This window comes from Condylura cristata, unplaced genomic scaffold (genome assembly GCF_000260355.1).
Source record: "Condylura cristata isolate star-nosed mole 26May11 unplaced genomic scaffold, ConCri1.0 scaffold00022, whole genome shotgun sequence".
NCBI lineage: Eukaryota > Metazoa > Chordata > Mammalia > Eulipotyphla > Talpidae > Condylura > Condylura cristata.
In genome coordinates this window covers 20509548-20533789 of record NW_004567123.1, presented here as the reverse complement: position 1 = coordinate 20533789, position 24242 = coordinate 20509548, and the positions used below count along the sequence as shown (strand labels likewise).

The following is a 24242-nucleotide window of genomic DNA, read 5'->3' as shown; positions in this document are numbered from 1 at the left end:
AGTGAAACCATCCGGTATTTTTCTTTCTCTTTCTGGCTTATCTCACTAAGCATGATCTTTTCCAGCTCCATCCAAGTTGCTGCAAAAGACATGTCCCACATGTCTTCTGAGAGACTTTTTCATTTATGTCACTTTCATGATCTCTCTGCATTGTTGGGTTTGCAACCCTAGGACAAAATGGTCTTTATTCAGACTTTTTTCCTGCTCTCACATTCTGTTTCTAAAGCTACTAAATGTTTGTGATAATCCCCTGTGTTACTTGACTTCAGAGGAAAGTGTTCTGGTATGACACATTTCAGTTGGTAAACATTGTACCCAATCCATTATTCTGTCTAATCTTTACAAAAGCCCATTTTACAAATGAAGAAACTAAGACTTGGTCTACAGACCTGGTCTAGAATATGCCACCGACTTGTTTTAAGACATTGGGCTTCATTAAACTTTTATCCTTTTAAAAATCTCTTTTAGTTATAAAATATGGCTAACATAAAGCTTACCATTTAAAGTGTGGCGTCCAGAGTCTTTTAGTCCATTTACACTGTGCACCCAGGACCCCAGCCTGTGTGGCCGGTGCACGTGAAGTCATTTTCTCTTTTTTGTTTTTTGAATGAGGGTGGTACTCTCCTCTAAACATGAAGTGCCACACACAGAGGGCTCTCTGTAACTTTTGCGCGCCAAGGTTTGACGTGTTCCAGAGGTAAACCACATAGGCCTGTTGCTTGGGCTAAGGTCTGCACAATTCATGGGTTTTATTTCTGTACGTTTTTGGCCTCAGGGTTTAGATCTGGGTGCCTGTTGCTTGGTGAGGGTTTACCTGGGCTGCCATAGGCTGCTGTGGGTTTTTCCCTACCCCCAAAGAAAGGCTTTGAGTCTTATGTATTGCTGCTTTGTGTTTGTGGGCTCTGAAGTAAGGCTACATGTTCAGAGTCTCCTGCAGCTACTTTGAGTCTGTCGTCTTACTCTGAGTTCTTGAGCTCTGCAGGGCTGCTTGGTAAGTGATATTTAGTTGTCAGTGGCCATCCCCAGTGTGTGGTTGAATTCTTGGGGAGCTTTAAGTGATTAGGTAATTGATTTCAGTTAGCTGTTAGCAAACTCAACCCCCCAAAGCACTTTTTTTTTTTTTAATCTAGGGAATGATTGCTAGCTAAGTGGTCTTAAATGATGACTGAATTTTTGAGAAAGAAAAAGGACACTCTCTCTGCCTTACAGATAAGAAAGGTGCTGTTTTTGCAGCAGGAAAGGCATAGAATAGGAACCAAAAAGTTTGATCATTTGACCAGACTGTATCATTAGGTGATGCTATTTATGGGAAAGGAGATGCAAGGCAAGGGCTCCAGAAAATAAGAGGTTAACTAAAGGTTAACTTTGGGCCACAAGAAATGTGAGTGATTGAAATAATTTTCAGTTCTCAGGGGAAACTTCCTATTTTCTTTGAAAGAAGCTAATTTTTCATACCTTTCAAACTGGATGGGGGAAACTTGGGGGGTTTAAGGGGATATTTAGTTCTAGCAGTCCTTCATTGTACTGTTTGGGAGAGTCTTTCTGGTTCCCAAGAATAAAATAGATAGGGAAGGCATGACCTTGATTTTGGGTCTCTTGAACGGTGTAATTTTCCAGGTCACCTGTATCTCTGCCAGTGATAGGGTGTTAGGTGGCAGTAGAAAGGGTTTCTAGATTGCCATCACCTTGCTCCTTGACATGCCGCTTCTGTAGTTTCGTGACTTGGAAACCAATTAAAGCAAAATAACGTTGAATGGTCTGCTTCACATCTCTTAGGATACTTTTCTTTCATGGTTACAGCCATACAAAACATGTTTGCTAAATACTCAACTGACTTTTCAGATTGGCCCTAGCATTAAAAAGTAAAGAAACATACAAAGGCAATTCCCAGGAAGCAGGTATTTGGCTACCCCTCACTCCTTTATAGAAATGAACTGTAGGTCAAGCATCCTTTCTCAGGCTGTGAGGGGACAGAGGAAGGGTTGGGTTTTTTGTTTGTATGCCCTTTTTTTTTTTAACTTCTAACTTTTTTAAAAAGTATATAATAGTTTATTTTTACATCATTTTGTGCCTTTTTCCATCTCAGTTGCAATCCCCATGGGCTTCCCATCACCACATCACCCGTGTGCCATCACCATATCCAGTGCATTTTCCTCCCCCACTGTTTTTGATCCCAGTCCCCACTCCACCCCCATAAAATGTCTCTGGTATACAGCTGTTCATTATTATTATTATTTTCTAGCATGTTCGTTATATTCCTGCTATGGGAGAAACTCGGTATTTTTCCTTTTCTTTCTGGTTTATTTCACTAAACATGGTCTTTTCCAGCTCCATCCATGTTGCTGCAAAAGTGTGTGCCCTTTGTTTGTAAAGGGTTGTCTTACAAAGTTGTAAAAGTCCTCCTTTATATGTTCTGGATATAAGTACCTTATCAGATGTATGCTTTACAGAGAGTTCTATGACTTGTATCTTTCTCCATGGTACCTTTTTGAAGTGTAAAAGTTTTTAATTTTAATGAAATCCATTTTGTCAATTTCTTAAATACAGGTTTTACTTTTGGTATTGTATCTAAGATGATGCCTTTGCCTAACCCAAGGTCACTGACATTTTCTCCCAGCTTTTAATCTAGAAGTTAGAGTTTAACTTTTGTTTTTTAGATTTATGAGTAACTTTGGGTTAATTTTTATGTATGTTGTGAAGTTTATTTTACATGTCGTTACCCAATTTTCCAAGTACCATTTGTCAGACTGTTTATCTTTGTTGACTTGCCTTGGCACCTATGTTAAAGATCAGTTTTCTACAAAGGTTTGTTTTTGGACTTTTAATTCTATTCCATTGATTTTTTTTTTCTTTTTGTACATCCTAGTCACACTGTCTTAATTACTGTAGCTTTATAGTAAACTTAGAAATTAGGTAATAAAAATACTTAAATTTGAAAAGTTGTTTGGGATGTTCTGGGTCTTTATTCTCATATAAATTTTATGGTTTTATAAATAGTTTCTGCAAAAAAGCCTGCTGGGATTTTGACAGGAATTGTATTGAATCTGTAGATCTACTTGGGAGAATTAATGGAGTCTTCCAGTCAGTGAATATAGAATGTCTTTCCAGTTATTTAAATCTTCTTTCATTTCTCATAGCAATATTTTTTATTTTTCAGTATGTAAATCTTTTTAAAAATTTATTACTAAATATTTTATTCTTTGCAAAGCTGTTGTAAATGGGACTGTTTTCTTAAATTTGTTTTTGGATTGTTGCTAGCATGTGGGAAATATTAATTTTTAGATATTTATCTGGTGGTATGCAACTGTTCAGTGTGCTTATTAGTTCTCATAATTATTATGCCTTAGGATTTTCTAAACATAAGATCTTAGTAATTTGTCAGATGTGTGATAAATATTGTTACCCAAATTTTCTTTCTCCATGGTCTATATTTTTTCCTTTTCCTTCCTACATACCCATTCTTTATAACTTGTGGATTTTGTTTCATTTTTAGACAACTTTCCATGTCACAATATGTCCATATATTTGTATGTTTCAGTATTGTTTTTTCCAGTAGTGAGCAGTTTGGATAGCTTTCTATTTTAATACTTAGTAAAAGTAGCTTCCCTTTATCATTCTGTTCAAAAGAAACCAAAAGTAAAGCACAAATACTATACTGACTACTACTGTGGTTTTTTAGTAGAAAAGGAAAGCATTGGGTTGGGGAAGGGACAAGGGAGACAAAGTATTGGAGAGGGTTAGCTCTTTATGAACATATTGCTTTTATGACTTTGACCTGTCTGTGTATCTATAAAAAGTGTGCTATGCTCAGAACTTTAAACTTTTAAAGCCATCTTTTCTCAACTTGTCATCCAAGTAGAAATCAGATGAATCGACATTTTGGGCAAGCCCTCCTCTCAATGAGTCTGACGCCTTATGAAACTGAACTCCAGAAAGAACCATCTGTATGTGGGGATTATAACTTGAAGGGTGGTGGGACTGTCTGTTCAGGTAAAGTGATATAGAAGCTGTGGCCAGTGTCTGATAGGAGGAAGCAGGAGCATAATCGCGTGGTGATCAGAGTCAGAGTGTGCGAGCAACAAAAGTTCTTTGATCAGGCCAGACAAGAATTGGAAGATTCTTTGAGGGTATGAAGTGTTGTAATTAATGAAGGGAAATAGAAGCTTTGATAGAGGCCAGTAATTGATCTTTCTTGCCTTTCATCCCCGGATGACTGTCCTGTGGGCAGATTACCTCCTGGGTACCTGCCCTGTGCCAGGCTCCAAGAACACTACCTTGCTGCCACGACCACTACATTTTGGTGCAAGGGGGCAGATGATACACAAATGCATGTTGTGCACATTCAGTAAGTAAATCCATACAGAGAAATGAAGTAAATAGAATAGTGGGTTGCGGTATGGGGGAGGGGAGCCCTGAGGATGCTGCTTTATAATAGTGTAGTCAGTGAAAGCTTCTCTAAGGAAGTGACATCTGATGTTCGGCACAGTTGACTCATGAGCTACATGTACTGGTCCACTTACACACTTCTCTTCCTCAGCTTACTCAGCATGATGATAACAGGATAAGGACCTATCTGATAATACGCTCAGATTGTCTTAACACTTTCTATTCTCTAGCTTCCTTTACTTTAAGAATACAACAGGACCCTCCCTGGTAGCGCAGCAGATTAAAGCACAGCACTACAAGTGAGCCGCAGCCGCTTCAGTGTGAGTTTGAGCCCTGGCCCCGGAGGTGACCACATGGGGCAGTAGACCTCTCCTGTCTCGCCCTCTGCTCCCCTCAGCAGTGTACTTCGTCAATCTGCCTGTTCTGCTCCCTACTCTGCTCACCGCCCCTGCACCTCTGGCCTATACCCCAGTTCTGTATGCATAAATAAATAAATCTTTAAAAAAGAATATAGCAGGGCCCTCCCTGGTGGCGCAGCGGGTTAAAGCACCGCACTAAGAAGCTAGAGCCACTTCCGCATGAGTTCGCTCCCCGCCTGCCCCGGAGGAGATCCACATGGCGCTGCAGACCTCTCCTGACCCGCCCGCTGCTCCCCTCAGCAGTGTATTTCGTCGATCTGCCTGTTCTGCTCCCCACTCTGTCTCTGGTGAATCCTCTCACCCTCCACATCTCTGCCTGTACCCCAGTTCTGTGTGAATAAATAAATAAATCTTTTAAAAAATACATATATAACATAGAACATACAAAATTTATATAAATTGACAGCTACTAGAAAAGTTTTGGAGGAATCAAAAATTAACATGCAGATTGTCAGCTTCAGGGAGCAGGGAGGTCGATGCCCCTAACCCTCTCCTCCTCTCCTTTCTGCAAGTGCAGACTCCATCCCTTGCAGAACTCTTGGGAGCTTTTGGGAGGCAACACTTCCAAGGGCGTCCAGTTTCCCAGTGAGGCCAAGACCATGTTAAAGCTGATGTGATGGTGGTATAACTTGGTCTCCTCCAGGGGAATGTTTACTTCTTTGCTCCCATTCTGACCACAGGGTCTCTTCTCCTAAGCAGGATTGGTTGCCGTGGTCCCTGCTGCTTCTCTCTCTCACGAGTGAAACCAGCGCTTTCTATGTCCCCGGGGTCGCACCAACCAACTTCCACCAGAACGATCCTGTAGAAATCAAGGTAAGTTCATTCCTGGACAATCAGAGCCTCTGTGCTGGGCCCCCTGGCTGGGGGAGCATGGTGAGCTGGTCATTTCCCTCTTGTCAGGCAAAGAACAAAGCACTCACCTGGGAAAAGGGTTCACTGCCTGCTGCAGCGGCTGAAATCAGTGGTAGCCCCGAGCTCTGGGAGCCTCCGCAGCCCCTGCATGTTCTCTGTTTCTTTCTTTCTCTTGTCTCTGGCTCTGTGTGTGTTTCTTGCTGTTTCTTTATATTTCTCTCGCACACTCTCTCGCACACTCTCCTTCCCCCCTCCCTCCTGCTTTCCTTCCTTCTCTCCCGCTCTGAGTTGTATGTCTCTCTCCATGTCTTTCCATGGCTCGCTCTCATCCTGCTTCTTTCTCTATGACAATTCTGCCTCCCATTTCATCAGTTCCATCTTCCTCTCTGTTACCAGCTTTCTCTGCATATAAGACCTATTGTCACAACTGTTATTTCAATTTTACTTCCTTCCACCCCTGGATTCTCCCAACTGAGTGGTAGCATATGAGATGACTTTCAATATAAGTAAGAAAATATAGCTAGTACTTTAACTCATGATTTCATGACTCTTTGTTGGTTTTCATGTTTAATGGAGATAAAGTGTTTGCTTCTTAAATAAATGTATTTACCTAAAAATGAGTCAGAGACAAATAAGTGGTAGATAGACAGAGAGGATGAGTTAGTCTGTACACAGTTAGGGTTTATGAAACATTGCTTAACATCATGGAGTCAATAGGGAGCTGTCCAACCAGCCCACCTCAGCTTTTCAGGCTAGTCGCCCATCTGTGGCTTAATCAGCTGTGGCAGGAAGTGGGCAGGGCGTGGAGTCTCTTAGTGTAAAATATGGTTGATCGGGGCAAGGGGCACCTTGATTAACCTCTTGTGGCATTCCTAGTGCCACAGCTAGACTTTAGAGGGGGTTTGGTGGACCTTCTTGGTTGTGGTTTCCCAGGAAACAAACTCTAAAGCTGACACTGTGCAGAAGTCTCATTGGGGCAGCTCCTGGGGTCAGCACATGGCAGGAATGGAGGGAAATGGAGCTGGGCGAAGGGAGACGTTGAATTATGATGTAATAGTTGAACGTTACTGGAAAGCACTGGAACTGGAATGGCCCTTCAGAATTGTTACAGATTAAGATAAGAGGACTGGTTCCCTCCTCCCTCCATGGACCAGTCATGGAAGAATGACTGCCCCCAGGAAGAGGGGTGGCCTAAGCCTGTCGTCGTTAGGTTCCCTCAACTATCCCCAGAATATAACCACTCTTAATACTTGGGTGTGTATTTTAATATTTTTTTCCTAGGCAGTGTAAAGATTCTAGGGTAGTTGGCATTCTCCCATCTCCATGAATCTGCTGTAGACAAAATAACATATAGTTGAAATTTTAAAGTTCTCCTCAGATCCTTAGTGAATCTGTAAAAAGGATTAGCACATTACAGAGGTATAAAAATAAATTCTGCTCCTAAAATAAATATTCACTTCTTCATTAGCATGTCATCATGAACCACATCTTTACTGCTCTGTGCAAAAACAAAGCACAGTGAGTGCATGAAAAGTAAGATTTTTGTCCTGGGCTGAGCATCACATGTTTAAAAAGAGAGCAGAAGACAAGAAAATCACAAGTGCCATGCTGTCCTGTACGTGTTCCTTTGTTTGCCAGTTTATTTTCAATATTAGCAGAATTGCAAATAGCTACTCATCAGGCTGACTTGGGGCATCAGATACAAGCAAGTTCTGACTATCCAGGGAGTTTAGCCAGTTCAAAGATTAAAAATATAAATAATACATTTGTAGGAAAATGAGAACTGCTTCTATACAGCTTGGAAAGGACTGGATCTTACCCGTCTCTGTCACTGTATCACAAGCGCCTGCTGCATAGCATGGCAGGGTGAATCAAGCTGTCTGAGCAACAACCGTTGGTGACCTCACTGGGAACCAGCGTAATGAATACATGCAGCATGAAAGTGTCGCATTTTCATGAGCTTACCTTCCTTGGAAGCAGGACTTGTAACTTTCAGAGGCAATATGAAAGCAATATGAAATTTACGGAGGGTTATTTACGTGCTAGATTTTATGTATCACTTAGTTCAGGGTGTCCCCCAAGAGCCTTCTGGGGCAGCTACTATGTGTTTAGAGATAAGAAAATTAGGGCCCAGGGAAGTGAACCAGCCTGCCCAAGGTCACATGTGAGGAAGACGGGGTGAGTTGAGAGCCCATCTTTTTTTTTTTTTTTTAAGATTGATTTATTTATGCTTACAGCACTGGGGTACAGGCCAGAGGTGCAGGGGCAGTGAGAGGATTCACCAGATAGAGAACAGGGAGCAGAACAGGCAGATCAACGAAGTACATTGCTGAGGGGAGCAGCGGGCGGGTCAGGAGAGGTCTGCCGCACCATGTGGTCACCTCCAGGGCAGGCGGGGATCGAACTCATGCGGAAGTGGCTTTAGCTTCGTAGTATAGTGCTTTAACCCGCTGCGCCACCAGGGAGGACCAAGAGAGTCCCATCTTTTAACCACTGCAGAACCCTTCTTCCCAATGCCTTTACCAAACAGGGGACAGGGTAATGTTTGCTTGCAGGTCTGCCAGGGGAAAAGAAAAAGGGAGTTTCTCTTTGCAAGATGGTTATTTGTTTGTTTGGGGTTTTTTGTCCAGGAAAAGAAGTAATACAAAATAACAGGCTATTCTAATGGACAGTAACTTCTTGGCCATTTTGTGTTAAATAGTTCATGAAATACTTACTAGAGGTCTTCAGTCCCTCAGTCTCTCATCTAAAAAACTCTGCAACCCTAAGTTTTTCTAAACTTGTTATAGGCAAACCCTGAACTGAACTGACATGAGACTGTTCATTGACCCTTCCCACTTTGTGTGGGTATAACTTTTTTTTTTAAGATTTATTTTTATTTATGCATACAAGAACTAGGGTGTAGGCCAGAGGTGGGGTGGTGGTGGTGAGAAGATTCAACAGAGACAAAGTGGGGAGCAGAACAGGCAGATCTACTGAAATACACTGCTGAGGGAGCAGCAGGAGAGACAGGAGACGCCTACGGGCCAGGTGGGTCAGCTCGTTGGCTGCAGATTAAACTCGAGCTGCAGTGTTTGGCAATAGCTTGATAGCACTGAGACTAACCCTACACCACCAGGGAGGCCCCTGTGTGGGCATTTCTGCAGTTCCTATGCACTTGTCTATGGAGTGTTGCTCCAAAGCTAGTTGGGTAGTGTTATAAAACCTGCAGTATATTTTATCACATTGCCTTTCTAATGTCTCTACAACGCCTAACTCAAAAGCAGAAGCTTTAAATAGGGGTTATGGATCCAAATTCTAAAACTATGCATATTTTTATAGTATATAAGGAATGATTGAAAAGTTCCTAAATATTAAAGATAAATTTTGTTATATTTAGATTAAAACTTATTCTGTGCAACAATTTAACTGGTTCTGTTTTGTCTGTGTTTGGGGGGTTGTCTGTGACTGTCACTATTTCCAAATCTATATTCTGTGTGCTTTACCTCATTTCCTAAACATTCTTCATGGTCTTCTTAACCCTCATTTAAAAATATATATATATTTATTTATTTATACTTACAGAACTGGGTACAGGCCAGAGGTGCGGTGGGCGGGGGTCAGAGGATTCACCAGAGACAGAGTTGGGAACAAAACAGGCAGATCAACCAATTTTTAATGCTTGTGTGATATTTGGTTGAATGAATATATTATGGTTTCCCAATTGTGGGGGCTTTTTGTTGTTTTTCCATTTTTTCTTCTGTCATTCAGTAAACATTTAATGAGCAGTTATTCTGTGCCTCTTTTTTCTAGGCACTGAGTTTATTTAGCAAGGTAAACAATACACATGGTCCTTGCCCTAGCAGAGCTTAAATCTTAAATTCCATTGGGAAGACAGATTTTTTTTTTAAAGATTGATCTATTTATTTGTGCATACAGAACTGGGGTACAGGCCAGAGGCTCAGGGGCGGTGAGAGGCTTCACCAGAGAGAGAACAGGCAGATCGATGAAGTACACTGCTGAGGGGAGCAGCGGGCGGGTCAGGAGAGGTCTGCCGTGCCCTGTGGTCACCTCCAGGGCAGGCAGGAATCGAACTCGTGCAGAAGCAGCTTTTTAGATTCTCAGTGCTGTGCTTTAACCCGCTGTGCCACCAGGGACGGCCCGGGAAGACAGATTTTTAAAAGCAACAGGTAAACAAAATATTTCCATTTTAGCAAGCCCTTATATAGGAGTATTGAAATAGAGAACAATGGAGGAATTCTTTTAGAGACAATGATGTGGGAAGGATCTCCAGATTGAGGGGATTTCAGCTGAGACCTACATGTAAGAAGGACCAGAGGTGTGCAGAGCCAGGCAGAGAGGCAGCGGCAAAGCCTGAGGCAAGAGAACTGGGCTTCTGAGACACTGGAGGCAGAAGGCCACTCTGCTTAGGAATCAGGTGGCTGACTGCTCGTTTGCAGTTACTTCCTTAAGAAAGCTACCCAGGAATGAAATTATAGGGTCAAAGGATATCAGCATGTTGAAGATGCTCAGTATATATTGAATTTGGTTGTGGTTTTTAAGAAAATCTATAAAGTACTAAACAAATGTGAAGTAAATGAGAATTGTAGGTCGCATCGTGTACAGTATGCTGCACTGTGTGTGCCGCAGTTCACTCATCAGGTATTGCTGAACACGTTGAAGGTGTGCATTGCAGCCATCGTCTCTATTTCTGGATTAAGGCATGACCACCTCTCTTCTCCTACTAGGCTGTGAAGCTTACCAGCTCTCGAACCCAGCTACCTTACGAATACTACTCACTGCCTTTCTGCCAGCCCACCAAAATAACCTACAAGGCAGAGAATCTGGGTAAGTGCTCTTCCCTCATACTGTTCTCAACCTGCCCCACAGGGGAACCCAGGTATCATAATAATAAAAGCAGTGAACCCTTATGTAGTATGGCACTTACTTGTGCTAGAGACTGTCCTACATAGTTTATTAGCTTACTTAACCCTCATAACAAGGGTAGGGAGGTAGTTGCTGGTTTTATTCTTATTTAACAAGTTCGGTGACTTGCCTCCTGTTTGCTGTAATGAGTGCCTAAGCTGGGCTTGGGTTTCACGTAGTCAGACTTCAACAGACTTGGTGTTAGACAATTCTCCCTTGATTTTTAAATATCCTGTGGCTTCTGTAACGTGCTTTGCTTTAATTAAAAGAGTGAGTGATTAGCTTTGGCCCTAAAGGAAACAGTTCTAGATAAGAACTCTAGTTACCATAGATCTTGCTAAGCTATGCAAGAACTTGCCTCAAATAATGTGTAAAGCACCCAGCCCAGCCCATTGTCTGACACAGAGTTCCATAAATAGTACCCATTTTATTCTAATTCAAATAATTATTTGGCAGAATTGCAGGCTTAAAAGGAAAAGACATTTGGAAGTTATTATTCAGGACACAATTGTTAATGCCTCTGTGCCTGACTCTGGGTTAAGTCCCAGAGATAAAAACATGAACAGATGCTCTCCTGGACCACAAGGAACTTGAAAGACTTTCCTCTTCTTTTAGCCTAGTATAGCTAAAGGAGAGAACAGAGCATGCCCTGAAGGGGCTGCCTTCTCTTTCAGACATACGCATGGCTCAGATGTTTCGAGAATCCCTAGCAGACAAATGTATTTACCGATAGGTACTGGGTGTCCAGACCTGCTGGAGGCAGGCTGTGGAGCCAGTTTGACTTCAAGTGACAATAGCGCGTATCCCTGATGACTTCGTGCTGTTGAACAGAGATTGCTCTCAAGCCCTGGGCTGATTTCCACTGACTGATAGGTGCCCCTCCTGCCAGCCCTTACCCTTCTTTATTCTCTTCACACCACCTTTGTCCTGGTCACTTTGCCTCTTCCTGGGGAGCCTGACCTGGTCTCCAGGCATCCTGACACAGGCCCTCACAGCAGCTCCTCTCTTGGCAGGTGTGGACTAGTCAGCCAGGGCGCCACAGTTGGGCACCTCAGTATGACACTAGGTGGCCTTAACCTCTGAGTTTCTACTGATCTTCTGTGAAGCTGGGAAATGCTCCTACTGCATAGAAATGGAGACATCTATGTGAAAAGTTTCCTGCCACATTGTAGCTCAGTCTGTCCTTCTGTAGTGCCTCCCTTCCTGGTCCAGGTGCTCCTTGAGCAGAGGGATCATATCTTACATTCATTTCTCTTTGCCAATTCTGACCTAGCGCCTGACACTGCTGCTGGACTCAGTAAGCGTTCACATCCTACCTGAATGGAGCAGAACCATTTTTGGTTGAATAACTGTTGGATTGTAAGCCTGATTCTCTACATTATCATCATCGTCACCATTAACTACTAGGCCTCTTCCTGTGAGCCTGACATTGTTCTAAGTACTTCTTTGCTTAAACTTACTTAATTTGTACACTAGCCCGCTGAGACAGCTGCTCTTATAAACTTCTACCATAAGGGAAGTGAACACAAGGAGGCCAGCCACTTGTCCTAGGTTATTCAGCTAGTAAGTGGCCAGACCCCCGCAACTCTGGCTCCAGAGTATATATCCTGAAACACCATGTTCTGCACATGTTAGTGAGTTTTACAGTAACTGCAGTCAAATGTGGTTGCTTCCTTATTATAGTAGAGAAAACAGCAACTTCAGAAGATTTTAAGACTTGCTTGGGGCCTTGTGGCCAACAGGTTGAGAAATAGTGATATCAGCCCAGGTTTTGTTCTTTTTTTTTTTTTTTTTTAAGATTGATTTATTTATGCATACAAGAACTGGGGCACAGTGTTGGGGGCGGGGAGTGGTGAGAGGATTCACCGGAGACAGAGTGAGGAGCAGGACAGTCAGACCTACTGAAGCACTGCTGAAAGGAGCAGTGGGCAAGACAGGAGAAGTCTGCTGCTCCGTGTGGGTCACCTCCCTGGTCAGGAATTGAACTCATGCTGGTGATAGCTTGATAATGCTGAGATTTTAGCCCCTACACCTCCAGGGAAGCCCAGTTTTGTTTTTCATATTAAAATATAATTAAATGTGTGTGTGTGTGTCACCATTGTTACATCATTGTTCCTTTTTGTACAATATCTGGTTTCTCCTCTCAGATATAATCCCCATAAACTTCCTACCATCAAGTCACCCATGAACCATCACCATAGTCTCTTGTGCTCTTCCCTCCCCTGTTTTGATCTCTTTCTCCTCCTCCCCTGCAGGATGTCTCTAATTTATAGTTTGCTAGCCCGAGTTGTTTAGCTCTAACGTCAGATTCTCCCTGTTGCTCAGGCTCCTTTAGGCTCAACTGGGCTGTCTGAGGGCTATGCCCATGATTGTGACTTGTGGCCATTCAGATCAGAGTGTGCTGACGCATCCCTGGCAGATGTGCTAGTGTACATCGGGCTCTCCTAGAGCCTTAGAGCTTGTTGCTCCTTCCGTGTGACTAGATAGCTGTAAAACTTAAAGGAATACTTCCAGATTAGAAGTGAGCCACTCCAGACCAATTTGTCCCCTTTGTGGTTTAAATTGAATTTCTGAATGTCAAAAAGTGACACCCTCTTCATTTGGTCTGCAGGCCTTTTCCTCTGTCTGTATGTTCTTCCTCTCCTCGAGTAAGCTTCTGGTTGACGTGGGGAACAAAGGGCAGCAGGGCATGGTACAGAGGACAGTCCAGGGCTGGCACTGCTGCCCTCTGGATTCTGGGAAACCACTGTCCCTTTTTGGCTCTCTTCATCATCATCTGTAAAACAGCAGCAAACGATGACCTAAATCATCAGCAGGAGGCCACACAGAGGTCCTGCCAGTATCCTTGGTCTCCACTCCCGGTCTTTGCAGACTCACCTGTATTATTAGGCTTTTAAAAGGGGGAAGATAGCTTCATCCAGGAGCCTCGCTACCTTCCCCCTCTCCTCGGTGGCCTCACCCACACTTGGCCGGGCTGCTGCTGGGTACTTGCCCCCCAGCGTGGCCTGCGGCCTTCTTCCTGCTAGCGGTGTACCGGCAAGTCATGGCTTCCGTCTGCAGTCCTGACTTCTCCTCTGAGCCTTAAATTGCCCATGCCTGCTCTGCTGACCCAAATGGAAGAATTGCCTTCAGTCTAAATTTGCTCTTCCTGTTTTTCCACCTACATTCTGGTTGTAGGAACCTAGCGTGTTCCCAGTATGCACTGCTTTTTACTCCTTTCTTTTAGTGAGCACCACGTCCCTAGACTTCCTCTCCCCGGTAGCTTCTGAACGTATGTACTTATTCCCACCCTCACCGAACCCTCCAGTCCAGCTTCCTTCACCGCTCACTTGTACGGCCTACTGCCACCCCTCGCTAGCCACGTCCTTGCACTTCTCTGTTTTCATCACAGAGTGGCCAGAGTGGCCTGTAACCAGAGTCAGGTGATGTCTTTCTCTGCCCTTGTTAGACACCCTGCATGACTTTTGTTACTTCCTAGATAAATACCCACTTCCAGTGCAGCCTACCATCCGCTGAGGGCCCGGTCTGGCTGGCCTCTCCAGCTGACCTCTTGGACTCTGCATCGCAGCTGCACAGGCCTTTCAGCTTTCACTACATTTCCTCCACCCGCAAGGGGCCTGCGTACATACTGTTGCTTTTGTCTAGAATCGTCTTCCCCCACTGCCTACCTAGTTGATGCCTCTCTTCTTTTAGTGCTTACTTCAAGCATCACTTCCTCAGAAACTTTCCTAGACCTACTCCCCATATCTAGAACAAGTTCCTCCTGTTATATAGTGTATTCTCATTATCCTGGTCATTCTGTTTTTCTGCCTTCACACAAGGCCACTAAGATCCATGAGTAAGGTCCTCCCTGGTGGCACAGTGGGTTAAAGCACAGCACTGCAAGTGGGCCACAGCCACTTTAATGTGAGTTCAATTCCCCAGCCCTGGAGGTGATCACACGGGGAGGCAGACCTCTCCTGACCTCCCTGTTGCTCCCCACTCTGTCTCTGGTCAATCCCCTCACCACCCCTGCACCTCTGGCCTGTACCCCAGTTCTGTTTGCACAAATAATAAATCTTTAAAAAATAAAAAGATCCATGAGTATGTCTGTTCGGCATTATATCCTTAGGGTCTGACCCACCGCCAATCCCTAGTTCATGATTTGAATAGAAAGGAGGGAAGGCGGCAGGGGGCAGGCTAGGCAGAGCCCCATGGATCCACATTAGCAGGCAGGTGATTACCAAGTGCACATAGAGGCTTTAGTCCTTATACTGGTGTTGCTTGTTCCTTGGGCTTGCCCCAGTTTGCAACATTCAGTAGACTTGTTTGAACAGCTTGGAATGAGAGCATCATTGGGTTTAGTTGATGCTAAGCTGCCCGTACCGGCTGGTGCAACATCTGAGGCAGTAGGCACATGAGGGCATGCCACTTCGCCAAGTGAAAAGATGTTTTGGCTAAAATTTTCAGGTGCTGGGTTTTACTTTAGTTGCCTCACTGCCTGAACCAGAATCTAAAGATACAGGGAGAAGAAGTAAGAAAGTCTGTCTTCCGTGAAAGCTCTCATAGTTGGGGTAGGCAGAAATTTTAACATTCCATCATAGTGTCACGTCATCAACATATGAAAAAGTGCAGAGGTAACGTCGATGGTAGGAATAGGATTTTGTTGCCTGCCTACTTTGTGCCTGGTACTTTATTTCTCACTGTCGCCCTGTGAGTTGAGTTCTCTTTTCCCACGTTATAGATAAAGAAATTGAGGCTTAGCGAAGTCAAAGGACTTAGCAAGATCGCTAAGCTAGTAAGTGGCAAGCTGGCATTCAGTAGGTGGCCTCTTGTCTCTGCCATTGCATGATGCTGCTTCTGTGTAGAATCTGACCTGAAGAGGTCAGATAATGGACTTTCTGGAGAGCAAAATGGAAGCTGAGCTCAAAGTGCAGGGGGTTGCCCAAGATGTAGAACAGGGACTCCAGGCAAAGAAAATGACACAAGACCCGAGGCATGGAATGATATGGCATGTCTGAAGAGCCTTATGGTGCTAGAACACGAGGTGAGGGGAGAGGAAGACAGGTGGTGTCAAATGGGCAAGCTGAACAGGAACAGATGAGATAGATCTCCGAGTGCCAGGCTGCAGAACTGCGAGGGCCTTGCAAGTCAGCTCTGTGTCTCTGCTGACCTCAGCAACCTCAGAGCTAAAGCTCTGAGCTCCATCTGTCTCTCTTATGGCAGGAGAGGTGCTGAGAGGGGACCGGATTGTCAACACCCCTTTCCAGGTTCTCATGAACAGTGAAAAGAAGTGTGAAGTTCTGTGCAGCAAGTCTAAGGAACCAGTGACCCTGACTGTGGAACAGAGTCGGCTCGTGGCTGAGCGGATCACAGAGGACTACTACGTCCACCTGTAAGTTGTCCTCTGCTCCCTGCTGGCCTCTATTTCATATAGGGAGGGCACTGAGGAGAGAGGTGATCCAGAGGGACTGAGCAGGGGCCTTGGGTTTCCAGCATTGCCGACAACCTGCCTGTGGCCACCCGGCTGGAACTCTACTCCAACCGTGATGGAGATGACAAGAAGAAGGAAAAAGATGTGCAGTTTGAACATGGCTACCGTCTTGGCTTCACGGATGTCAACAAGGTAGAGTGTCTTGGTGTGCTCATTGAGCTGGGGAGCCATACCCCAATGTCTTGAGCACTTGGAGCCACAGAGGAGGGGGGACATTTAGTTGTAGACTTAAACACACAAAAGATGGGGGAATCAATCGTGGCAAGTTTCTCCCAGAGCCCCGGGTCTAATCTGTCAAGTCTCTGATAGACTCTGATCAAGGCTCTGGCAGATGCTGCACGGGAGGTGGAAGGCACTGACCCCCCGCATCGTCAGAGTCCACGTTGATTAAATTAAAGCAAACAGGCAATCTGGAATTTCATCACTATGTAGAGGAGAGAACTAAGTACTGGTCAAGAGCATGCAGTGTCTGGATGTGAGGGCGATCTGGCTGCGACATCTGTCACCCCATTGATCGCCAGGGTTAATTCGGCTGATCTGGCTGGCTAGGCGGGTGTCCCCTTCCTCCCTCACCGCTCCATGTGCGTCCCTCCCGAAGCTGCGCGCTCGGTCGAAGAGGACGGCCTTCCCCGAATAGAGACGGACCGGTCTTCGGTCGAGGGTATACGAGTAGCTGCGCTCCCCTGCTAGAACCTCCAAAGAAGCTCTCAAGAGCATGCAGTGTCTGTTGTGTGTTTTGAGTCACTTATCGGTTGTGGAATGTCACTGAGGCTACCTATTTCACCTCTCTGAGACTTTGTTTCCATCTGTAAAATGTCGATAATAACCATACTTGTTCTTTGGAGCAAATCAGATGACACAAGTAAGCACTAACAGCACACACATGGGCTCTGAGAATATTCTGACAGCGGCAGTGATTGTAGCAGTGATTTTCTCATCATTCTTTTTCTCTGAAACAAGCACACACTACTTAGAGATTAAAGAACAAAACATTTCTTTGGAAGCACAGCTCCTGTCCTCGGAAGGCTTTATCCTAACTGTGAAGGGAACTGACAGCCTAAGATCGAGGGTTTCGAGTCTAAGTGGCCTTTGACTGCCTGTGCCACTGCTGTGACCGGCAGTGCCCAAGGAGCTCAGAGGGAACTTGTGCTCAGGAAGTCATGGAGGGGTGTGCCTTGAAAACGAGGTAGACTTGGGCTGAGTGGAGGCAATTCTAGTGGGAGTGAGTGTCTGACACGGAGCTGCAGTGGAGGCAGTGTTTGCAGACAGGGAAGGCCGGTGAGCTGGTGTGAGGTGGTGCCAGTCAGAACAGGGTATGGGATTTGGACTTTTACACGCTAAAAAACCCCCAGGAGATCTGGAGGGTTTGGAGCAGGGGAGCACTCGGGGAACATAGTTTAGAGACTGCTGGGGTGATTGGATGAGGGGAGGGGCCTAATACTTGAGATGATCTCCTTGAGGGGTTTTCTAGTTGTTTCTTGGCTACTATCTATTTCATTGTCTCTGTTCCTCTGTTTTAGATCTACCTTCACAATCACCTCTCCTTTATCCTCTACTATCATCGGGAGGACCTGGAAGAGGACCAGGAGCACACATACCGCGTCGTCCGCTTCGAGGTGATTCCCCAGAGCATCAGGCTGGAGGGTGAGTGGGGAGGTATGACCAGAGGGGTAGGGCTGGAAGGGTCTAGGCTTCCACACCATGGTCTTCTCACCCTGGATTCCTGAAATGGCGGTAGGTCCCAGTGTGAAATAAGGACCCGGCCCAGGTAGGGTCGCTGTCATTCCCTTCACAAAAGGTGTGGATGAGGGAGAACTGAAATCTGTTGTGTCCTGCGCTGGGCACCTCACCACTTGATCATCTCAAGCAGTTCCTGGAGGTATCTGGGAATGACAAATGAGCAACTGGAAGCTCAGAGAAGTTGGTGACCTGGCCAAGACATCATGGCAGCTTGGGACTTAGCTGGGCCTCTTCACAAAAATCACCTAGTTCATCCCAGGTTGAAAAACCAGTTGAAATGCCTCAAAAGAAATGTTTTGTTTTGTTTTGTTATTTAAAGAGTAAGTTTATTAGAGACAGGAAAGGCAAAGACACTTGCATAAGCACAAGTGGGCCGGAAGAGCTGCCCTGAAAGGCACAGGTTTGCAGAGAGAGAGATGCCTGCATGGTTGCAAGCAGGTGATCTTAGGAGAGCAGCCTCCACTGTAGGAGATCAGTGCAGAGAAGTCCTGGCATGGTACAGGTCAGGGCAGTCAGGAGGCTGCTGCCCTACAGAGGGAGAGCAGGTAGGAAGAAGCACCTGCATATCACAGGTGGGCAGAGTGGACGCCCAAAAGAAATGTTTTTGTCCTTCACTCTCTAAGTAATACCTGCTCGTTTTCGACAATTAAGAAGATAAGAGAGAAAAAGGACATAGACAGGGCTATCGGTCGTCTCTCCTGTCTATGAGTGATTGGCATATACCAAAATTCACCCAGGGTCAGCAACTGTTGTGGGAGTTTGAAAGCCCAGCCCCCACCCTATGGGTCTGCTAGGACCTGGCCCGACTTCGCCAGGTCCTGGCTCATCGCGGGGCACACATCAGTCAAGCAGGCCTAGTCTTTTGTCCACAGTGACGGTAGCTTTCTGGCTTTCCTAGCTTTTAAACACAACCATACACTGAAGTCTCTTAGAACCTGTACTCTGGACACCGTGCTGCCGCCGGCTGAGTGTCACGAGCACAGCTGTACACTTAGTGTGGGACTCTGGACATCATCTGCTCCCTCACTGACTCTTCAAGGTTAAAGACTCTGTCTCCCTTCTTACCACTCATGGACAGCACAGTATCTCGCACGTAGTCGGTGCTTATTATGCATTTGTTGGTTGAGTGAATGGACAGATAACAGGAAGAAGGAAGGAATAAATGTGGGAAACATTGGAGTGATTGAGTTACTAAAATACTGAGACTATGGGGACTAAGGAAGTGAGTAAATGGGATAGAATGAAATGTTGTTTTGCATGTTGAGTGGGATTTATTGGATGAGTAAAAGATGTTTGAATTGAGTGAAGGAAGATTAGTTGACTAAAAGAGGGACTCAGATCCCCCCCACTTCCCACCTGCTCCCTCTTCCCCTCACCCCTCTTCTCTACAGCCTCTAAAGCAGTTTGTTTAAGATCAGGGCTCCGGGAGCACAGTTGAAAAGCCATTCTCCCAACTTCCACCCGGACCCAGGGTGTCAACAGTATACCACCACCATCAGCTGGCTGCTGTGGAAGCCCCTGGAAAAGCCCTTGGGTGGTGACACTGGCTCCCACAGGAACAGACTTAAGTCTCTGTCTCTCACAGACCTCAAAACAGATGAGAAGAGTTCGTGCACACTGCCTGAAGGCACCAACTCCTCACCCCAAGAAATTGACCCCACCAAGGAGAATCAGGTGTACTTCACCTACTCTGTACACTGGGAGGTAAGAAGAGACAGGAGCCTGTCCCTGTGGCATGGGAGGAGGGTTCTGGTCTGGGCAGGAGTTGTCTAGTGGGAGGCCTGGTTCTAAGTGCTTTTCCTCCTTTGCCCCCTCCAGGAAAGTGACATCAAATGGGCCTCTCGCTGGGACACTTACCTCACCATGAGTGATGTGCAGATCCACTGGTTTTCTATCATAAACTCTGTTGTTGTGGTCTTCTTCCTGTCAGGTGAGAGATCATGGGTTGGAGGGTAGAGAGGCCATGTGAGTGAGGGCTGTGGGACCTGAAGCATCACATCACATCACTTACAGAAAACTTCTAGGGTATTTTGGGGGCCAAGAATCAGGGTTCTGTGCTGGGTAACGGGTATACAAAGGTGAACAAGATTAAGCCTCTTCTCAGAGGCTCTTCTCCTTAGGGGAAGACGGGTACATCTGTTCACATACACATTTCATTGATTCATTCGAGATTACTGCTCATTCTGTGTGGGCGCTGGGCCTTATGCTGGGGATAAGGTATTGAGCCTTCACGGCTCTACTCTGTGTGGGGTGGGTGTGGAAGTGGGGAGAGTTAGCAAGCACAGAAGTAGTGGTATTCAGATAGTGAGAAGAGCTGTGGATAAAAACTGTCAAGACACAGCTGTTGAGGACAGGGTGACAGCCACTTTAGAAGAGATCTTGATGAATGAAGAGGAGTCACCATTAAAGACCCAGAGAAAGACAGTTCCAGCAAGGTCACAGTCTTGCAGGTGATAAACGGGTGATGAGCAAGGAGGAGAGAATGGTAGGCAGAAGTGGAGTTGAAACATCATTTTAATGTCTCATGATCTATAAAGATAATGTCAGCTGCTTTTATTAAACATCTACCCAGCAGTCAGCTGCTGTGCTAATAAGCACTTGACAACTTTTCAGTCTTTGAAATGCCGTGTAAGCCTGAAAACACGGAATTAGCCTGAGGTCATAGCTCCAGTCCCTTCACCACTTTACTGTGCTGCTAGGGAGCTCTGAGTGGGACAATTTGGAGCACTGACAGATGATGACGCTGTGGGTTAGTCTGGCATGAGTGAGGAGTTGGGGGGGAGGGACGTTCCTTTGCTTGTGGAGTACCCTGGCCAAAGGCAGAGCAAGTAAGAGAGATTAAGCTGTCAACTGTAACTAAAAGCAACAGAAAGCCAGGAGGTGGGGTGAGAGGTGAGCCTGGGAGGAGGTGGCCCTGGAGAAATTTGTAGAGCCAAACCAAAGGGGAGCCAGGATGCTTTTCTCTTTGGAATGAAAAACATTGACCTACGACTGCCCCACCCAGCCTAGCAGGTCTTCCCCTCTGGCCCTGGCTTCTCCCAAGTAGCTGGAGTAGAGCTGTGCCCAGTGTAGGATCCAAAGCACATGCACGTTGGCCACTGCAAGCCCGGGAGGCTGTGGCTCGAGACTCTGGCAGCCGAGAGCCTTACCTGCTCGCTACCCTGTCTGTTTCAGGCATCCTGAGCATGATTATCATCCGCACTCTCCGGAAGGACATCGCCAACTATAACAAGGAGGATGACATTGTATGAGGTCTTGGCTGGGAGGGGTGGGCTTGGAGCGGACGGGGGGCCAGCCGTGTCAGCAGTGAGTGAGTGTGTATGTGTGTGCGCTAGAGAAGATCATGGAGAAATCACAGAACAAAAACTTGGTTAATTGGACATAAATATTATAACTGCTCTGTGTGTCAGAATACATAAAATAGGAACATGTAATAGCAAAATAATATTTGCATCAAATTTGGAAATAGATGATATAGTTGAAAATTTTGGTATAAAATCTCCATTAAAAAAAAAAAAACTTTGAGGGCCCCTGAGACTTTCTGCGCCCTCATCGCATAGGGGTTAAAGACAGTGCTGCCAAGCTGTTGCCAGCCACTGCAACACAGTTTGATGCCCTGCCAGGGAGCTGACCCCACACGGCACAGCAGACCTCTCCTGACCCATCCACTGCTCCCCTCAGCAGTGTGTTTCTGTTCATCTGCCTGTTCTGCTCCCCACTCTGTCTCTGGTGAATCCCTTCACCCCCACGTCTCTGGCCTGTACCCCACTTCCTATATACATAGACAAATCTTTTAAATAAAAAATAACTCAAAAAAAAACCCTAAAATCTCTAATGAACAGAAACTTGATGGATGAGGACCTATCCATGGCTAGTAGACATGTGAAACTGTTCATGGCTCAGGGGTAACTCCCCAGAGTGCAGACCCTAGTGATCCAGAGAAGAAAGTTTGGGTCTCGGATTCACGGAGATTTATGGACATGTGCTATTCGTTGGCAAGGTGAATGGAGTCAAGCATTGTCCCTTGCCAGCTGTGCAAATGCAGATGGCTAGTTTTCTGAAAAGTAATTGGCAAACATATCACAAACTGTAAAGTATAATCTCCCATAACAGTTGGTATTAGGGGATAGCTGTACCACGTGAAGTTATACAGACAGTAAAGTGGTCATTTCAGAGAATGGTCAGTGACATGAGGAAGTGTTCATGATCAAACATCAGCTTTAAGTCTACAGTAAATACAGTGTGTTCCAAATTTTATTGTTTAAAAATTACATATATACATATGCATAAAGTACTTAAAGAAATACATCAAAACTGCTATCATTAAGTGGTGAGTATAAATCATTTTTTATATCTATGGATTTTGAAAAACTTTTTTGCAATGAACATTACTTTTTGTTCATTCAAACATCGTGCCATATACCAGGATTTTTTCTTTTTTTTAATAATATAGTAATTTATTTTTACATCATTTGTGCCTTTTTCCATCTCAGTTGTAATCACTTTTTGTTTTTTTTTTAACACAAGAGTATCACATACTATCTTTTCATCAATTAAAAAATTGCTTCTTAGTCTTATCACTCAAAAGCTGTTAGCGTTAACATTTTAGTGTGTTGTGTTTACATTATTTCTCCCCATACGAGTTTTGTAGAACTTGGGAAGGAGATGCTCCTATTATGTAGCTATAAGCCTCATGTTTGTGCCCTGTTCTCTACGTGACAGTTCTCTGAGAAGCACTTTTGCGTGTTGCTCACTCCTGTGCCAGACCCTCCTGGTCAGTGCTGGAGGGACTCTCGGCCCTAGTCGGGAGGCATAATGCATAGGGGTGGTCCATGCAAGAGTGCCTAGTCTGAAGCCCAAGAAGCAACCCCATTCTCTGGTCCTTTACTGCAGGAAGACACCATGGAAGAGTCTGGATGGAAGCTAGTACATGGTGATGTCTTCCGGCCCCCCCAGTACCCTTTAATCCTCAGCTCCCTGCTGGGCTCCGGCATTCAGCTCTTCTGTATGATCCTCATCGTCATCTGTGAGTGGGCCTGGCGGGGCCGAGTGGGGGACCTGTCAGCAGAGGACAGAGTCTGTGTCAGGAGGGTGGGCTTCCCTCCCTGGGAAAAGGGGGCATGTCAGCATCTGAGTCAGAGCCGCCAGCCAGCACAACTTGGGTCTTAGCGTTAGGCCGGGATGATAGTGGGTCTCCATGCAGCTCTCCAGCGAGCCTTCGGGGAAGCCACACTTCACTGCTGACGGCTTGGCCTCCTTTTGCAGTCAGACGTGGAGTGACTTAACCAAGTCAGTGTGGTTAGACTAGAGTCAGGCCTTTGCTTTCAACAACCAGAAAACTGAGATAGTTACAGACAGTTCTAAAGTCAATCTACCAATTTTTTTTTCCTACCATTTTACCCATTTGTTTATTGGCATACAATATTGCATCAGTTTAAGGTGTACAACATAAAGATTTGATGTAAGTATATGTTCCCAAATGATTCCCACAGTGTTTAGCTGATATCTGTCAGCCTAAATAAAGATTTTTTCCCTTGTGATGAAAACGTTTGATGTATTCTCATAGACTAATCTGCCCAAGTTTGTGTTTTTGTCTCATGCCTCCAAGTTTCATGACCTTGGACAGATCACTTAACTCAACCTCAGATTTCTCATCTGAGAGACAGAAACGAACTTCTCCCTGGCAGGGCTGACTCAGTGGGCGCGTGCTCTTTGCGCTCTCAGCCTAGTGCCTGACTTGTTGCACTTGCTTCTCGGGCTGGAACTGCAGTAAAGAGGCGGCCAGCTGAGCCCAGCAGCAGCTGCCCACCTCGGAGCCCCCACTAAGACCCATTTTCTGTAGGAACAGGGAACCTCTCCTCCATCTGCCCAGTTCCTCTAAAGCAGCCTGGCTGGGGGCTGGGAGCCTGGCCATCTGCCACCCTGACTCCATCCTCCCTGTCCCTCCACAGTTGTGGCCATGCTCGGGATGCTGTCGCCCTCCAGCCGGGGAGCCCTCATGACCACAGCCTGCTTCCTGTTCATGTTCATGGGGTAGGTGTGTCAGTGGGCCCCTGGGGGCTGGCGCAGACCGCCTGCGCAGCGGCTGATGCCCCTTGGTTTGGATCCCGCCCTTTCCCCACAGGGTATTTGGTGGGTTTTCTGCCGGCCGTCTATACCGCACTCTGAAAGGCCATCGGTGGAAGAAAGGTGCCTTCTGTGTAAGTACCCTAAATGTCCTCCTGGTGTTGGTGGGGAGCGGAGAGACTTCTGCCTGGACTCCTCGGCAGCCCCAGGCTGAGCAAGGAGGAACAGGAGCACACCCCAGAGACGGGGGTGCTGGGCTCTTCCTCACAGACATGGGGCCTTTTAAGGCCCAAGTTCTGAATCCATAAAGTGAGGGAATCAAATGTATGTGATTCTTAGCCTGCATCGTCCCATACCTCACGTAAGAAAATAAGAGGATTGCAAATAGCAGGATTTAGGCA

General features: G+C 45.6%; 1 protein-coding gene across 2 annotated transcripts in view; it reads left to right on the top strand.

The window, feature by feature from the left end:
- The window catches only part of TM9SF4 (transmembrane 9 superfamily protein member 4), a 41000-nt gene that overhangs the window by 6039 nt on the left and 10719 nt on the right, over positions 1 to 24242 (top strand). Inside the window, exons 2-12 of one of the 2 annotated variants that reach the window (XM_004687299.2) lie at positions 5505 to 5618; positions 10385 to 10484; positions 15812 to 15936; positions 16038 to 16167; positions 17556 to 17679; positions 19361 to 19479; positions 19594 to 19705; positions 20950 to 21020; positions 22669 to 22801; positions 23727 to 23808; positions 23900 to 23975. In XM_004687299.2, coding sequence (XP_004687356.1) covers positions 15818 to 15936; positions 16038 to 16167; positions 17556 to 17679; positions 19361 to 19479; positions 19594 to 19705; positions 20950 to 21020; positions 22669 to 22801; positions 23727 to 23808; positions 23900 to 23975 — 966 coding nt within the window. In that variant the 5' untranslated portion in view covers positions 5505 to 5618; positions 10385 to 10484; positions 15812 to 15817. Of the gene's footprint in view, positions 1 to 5504; positions 5619 to 10384; positions 10485 to 15767; positions 15937 to 16037; positions 16168 to 17555; positions 17680 to 19360; positions 19480 to 19593; positions 19706 to 20949; positions 21021 to 22668; positions 22802 to 23726; positions 23809 to 23899; positions 23976 to 24242 lie in introns of both variants that reach the window. The other variant, XM_004687298.2, reaches the window with a different exon arrangement.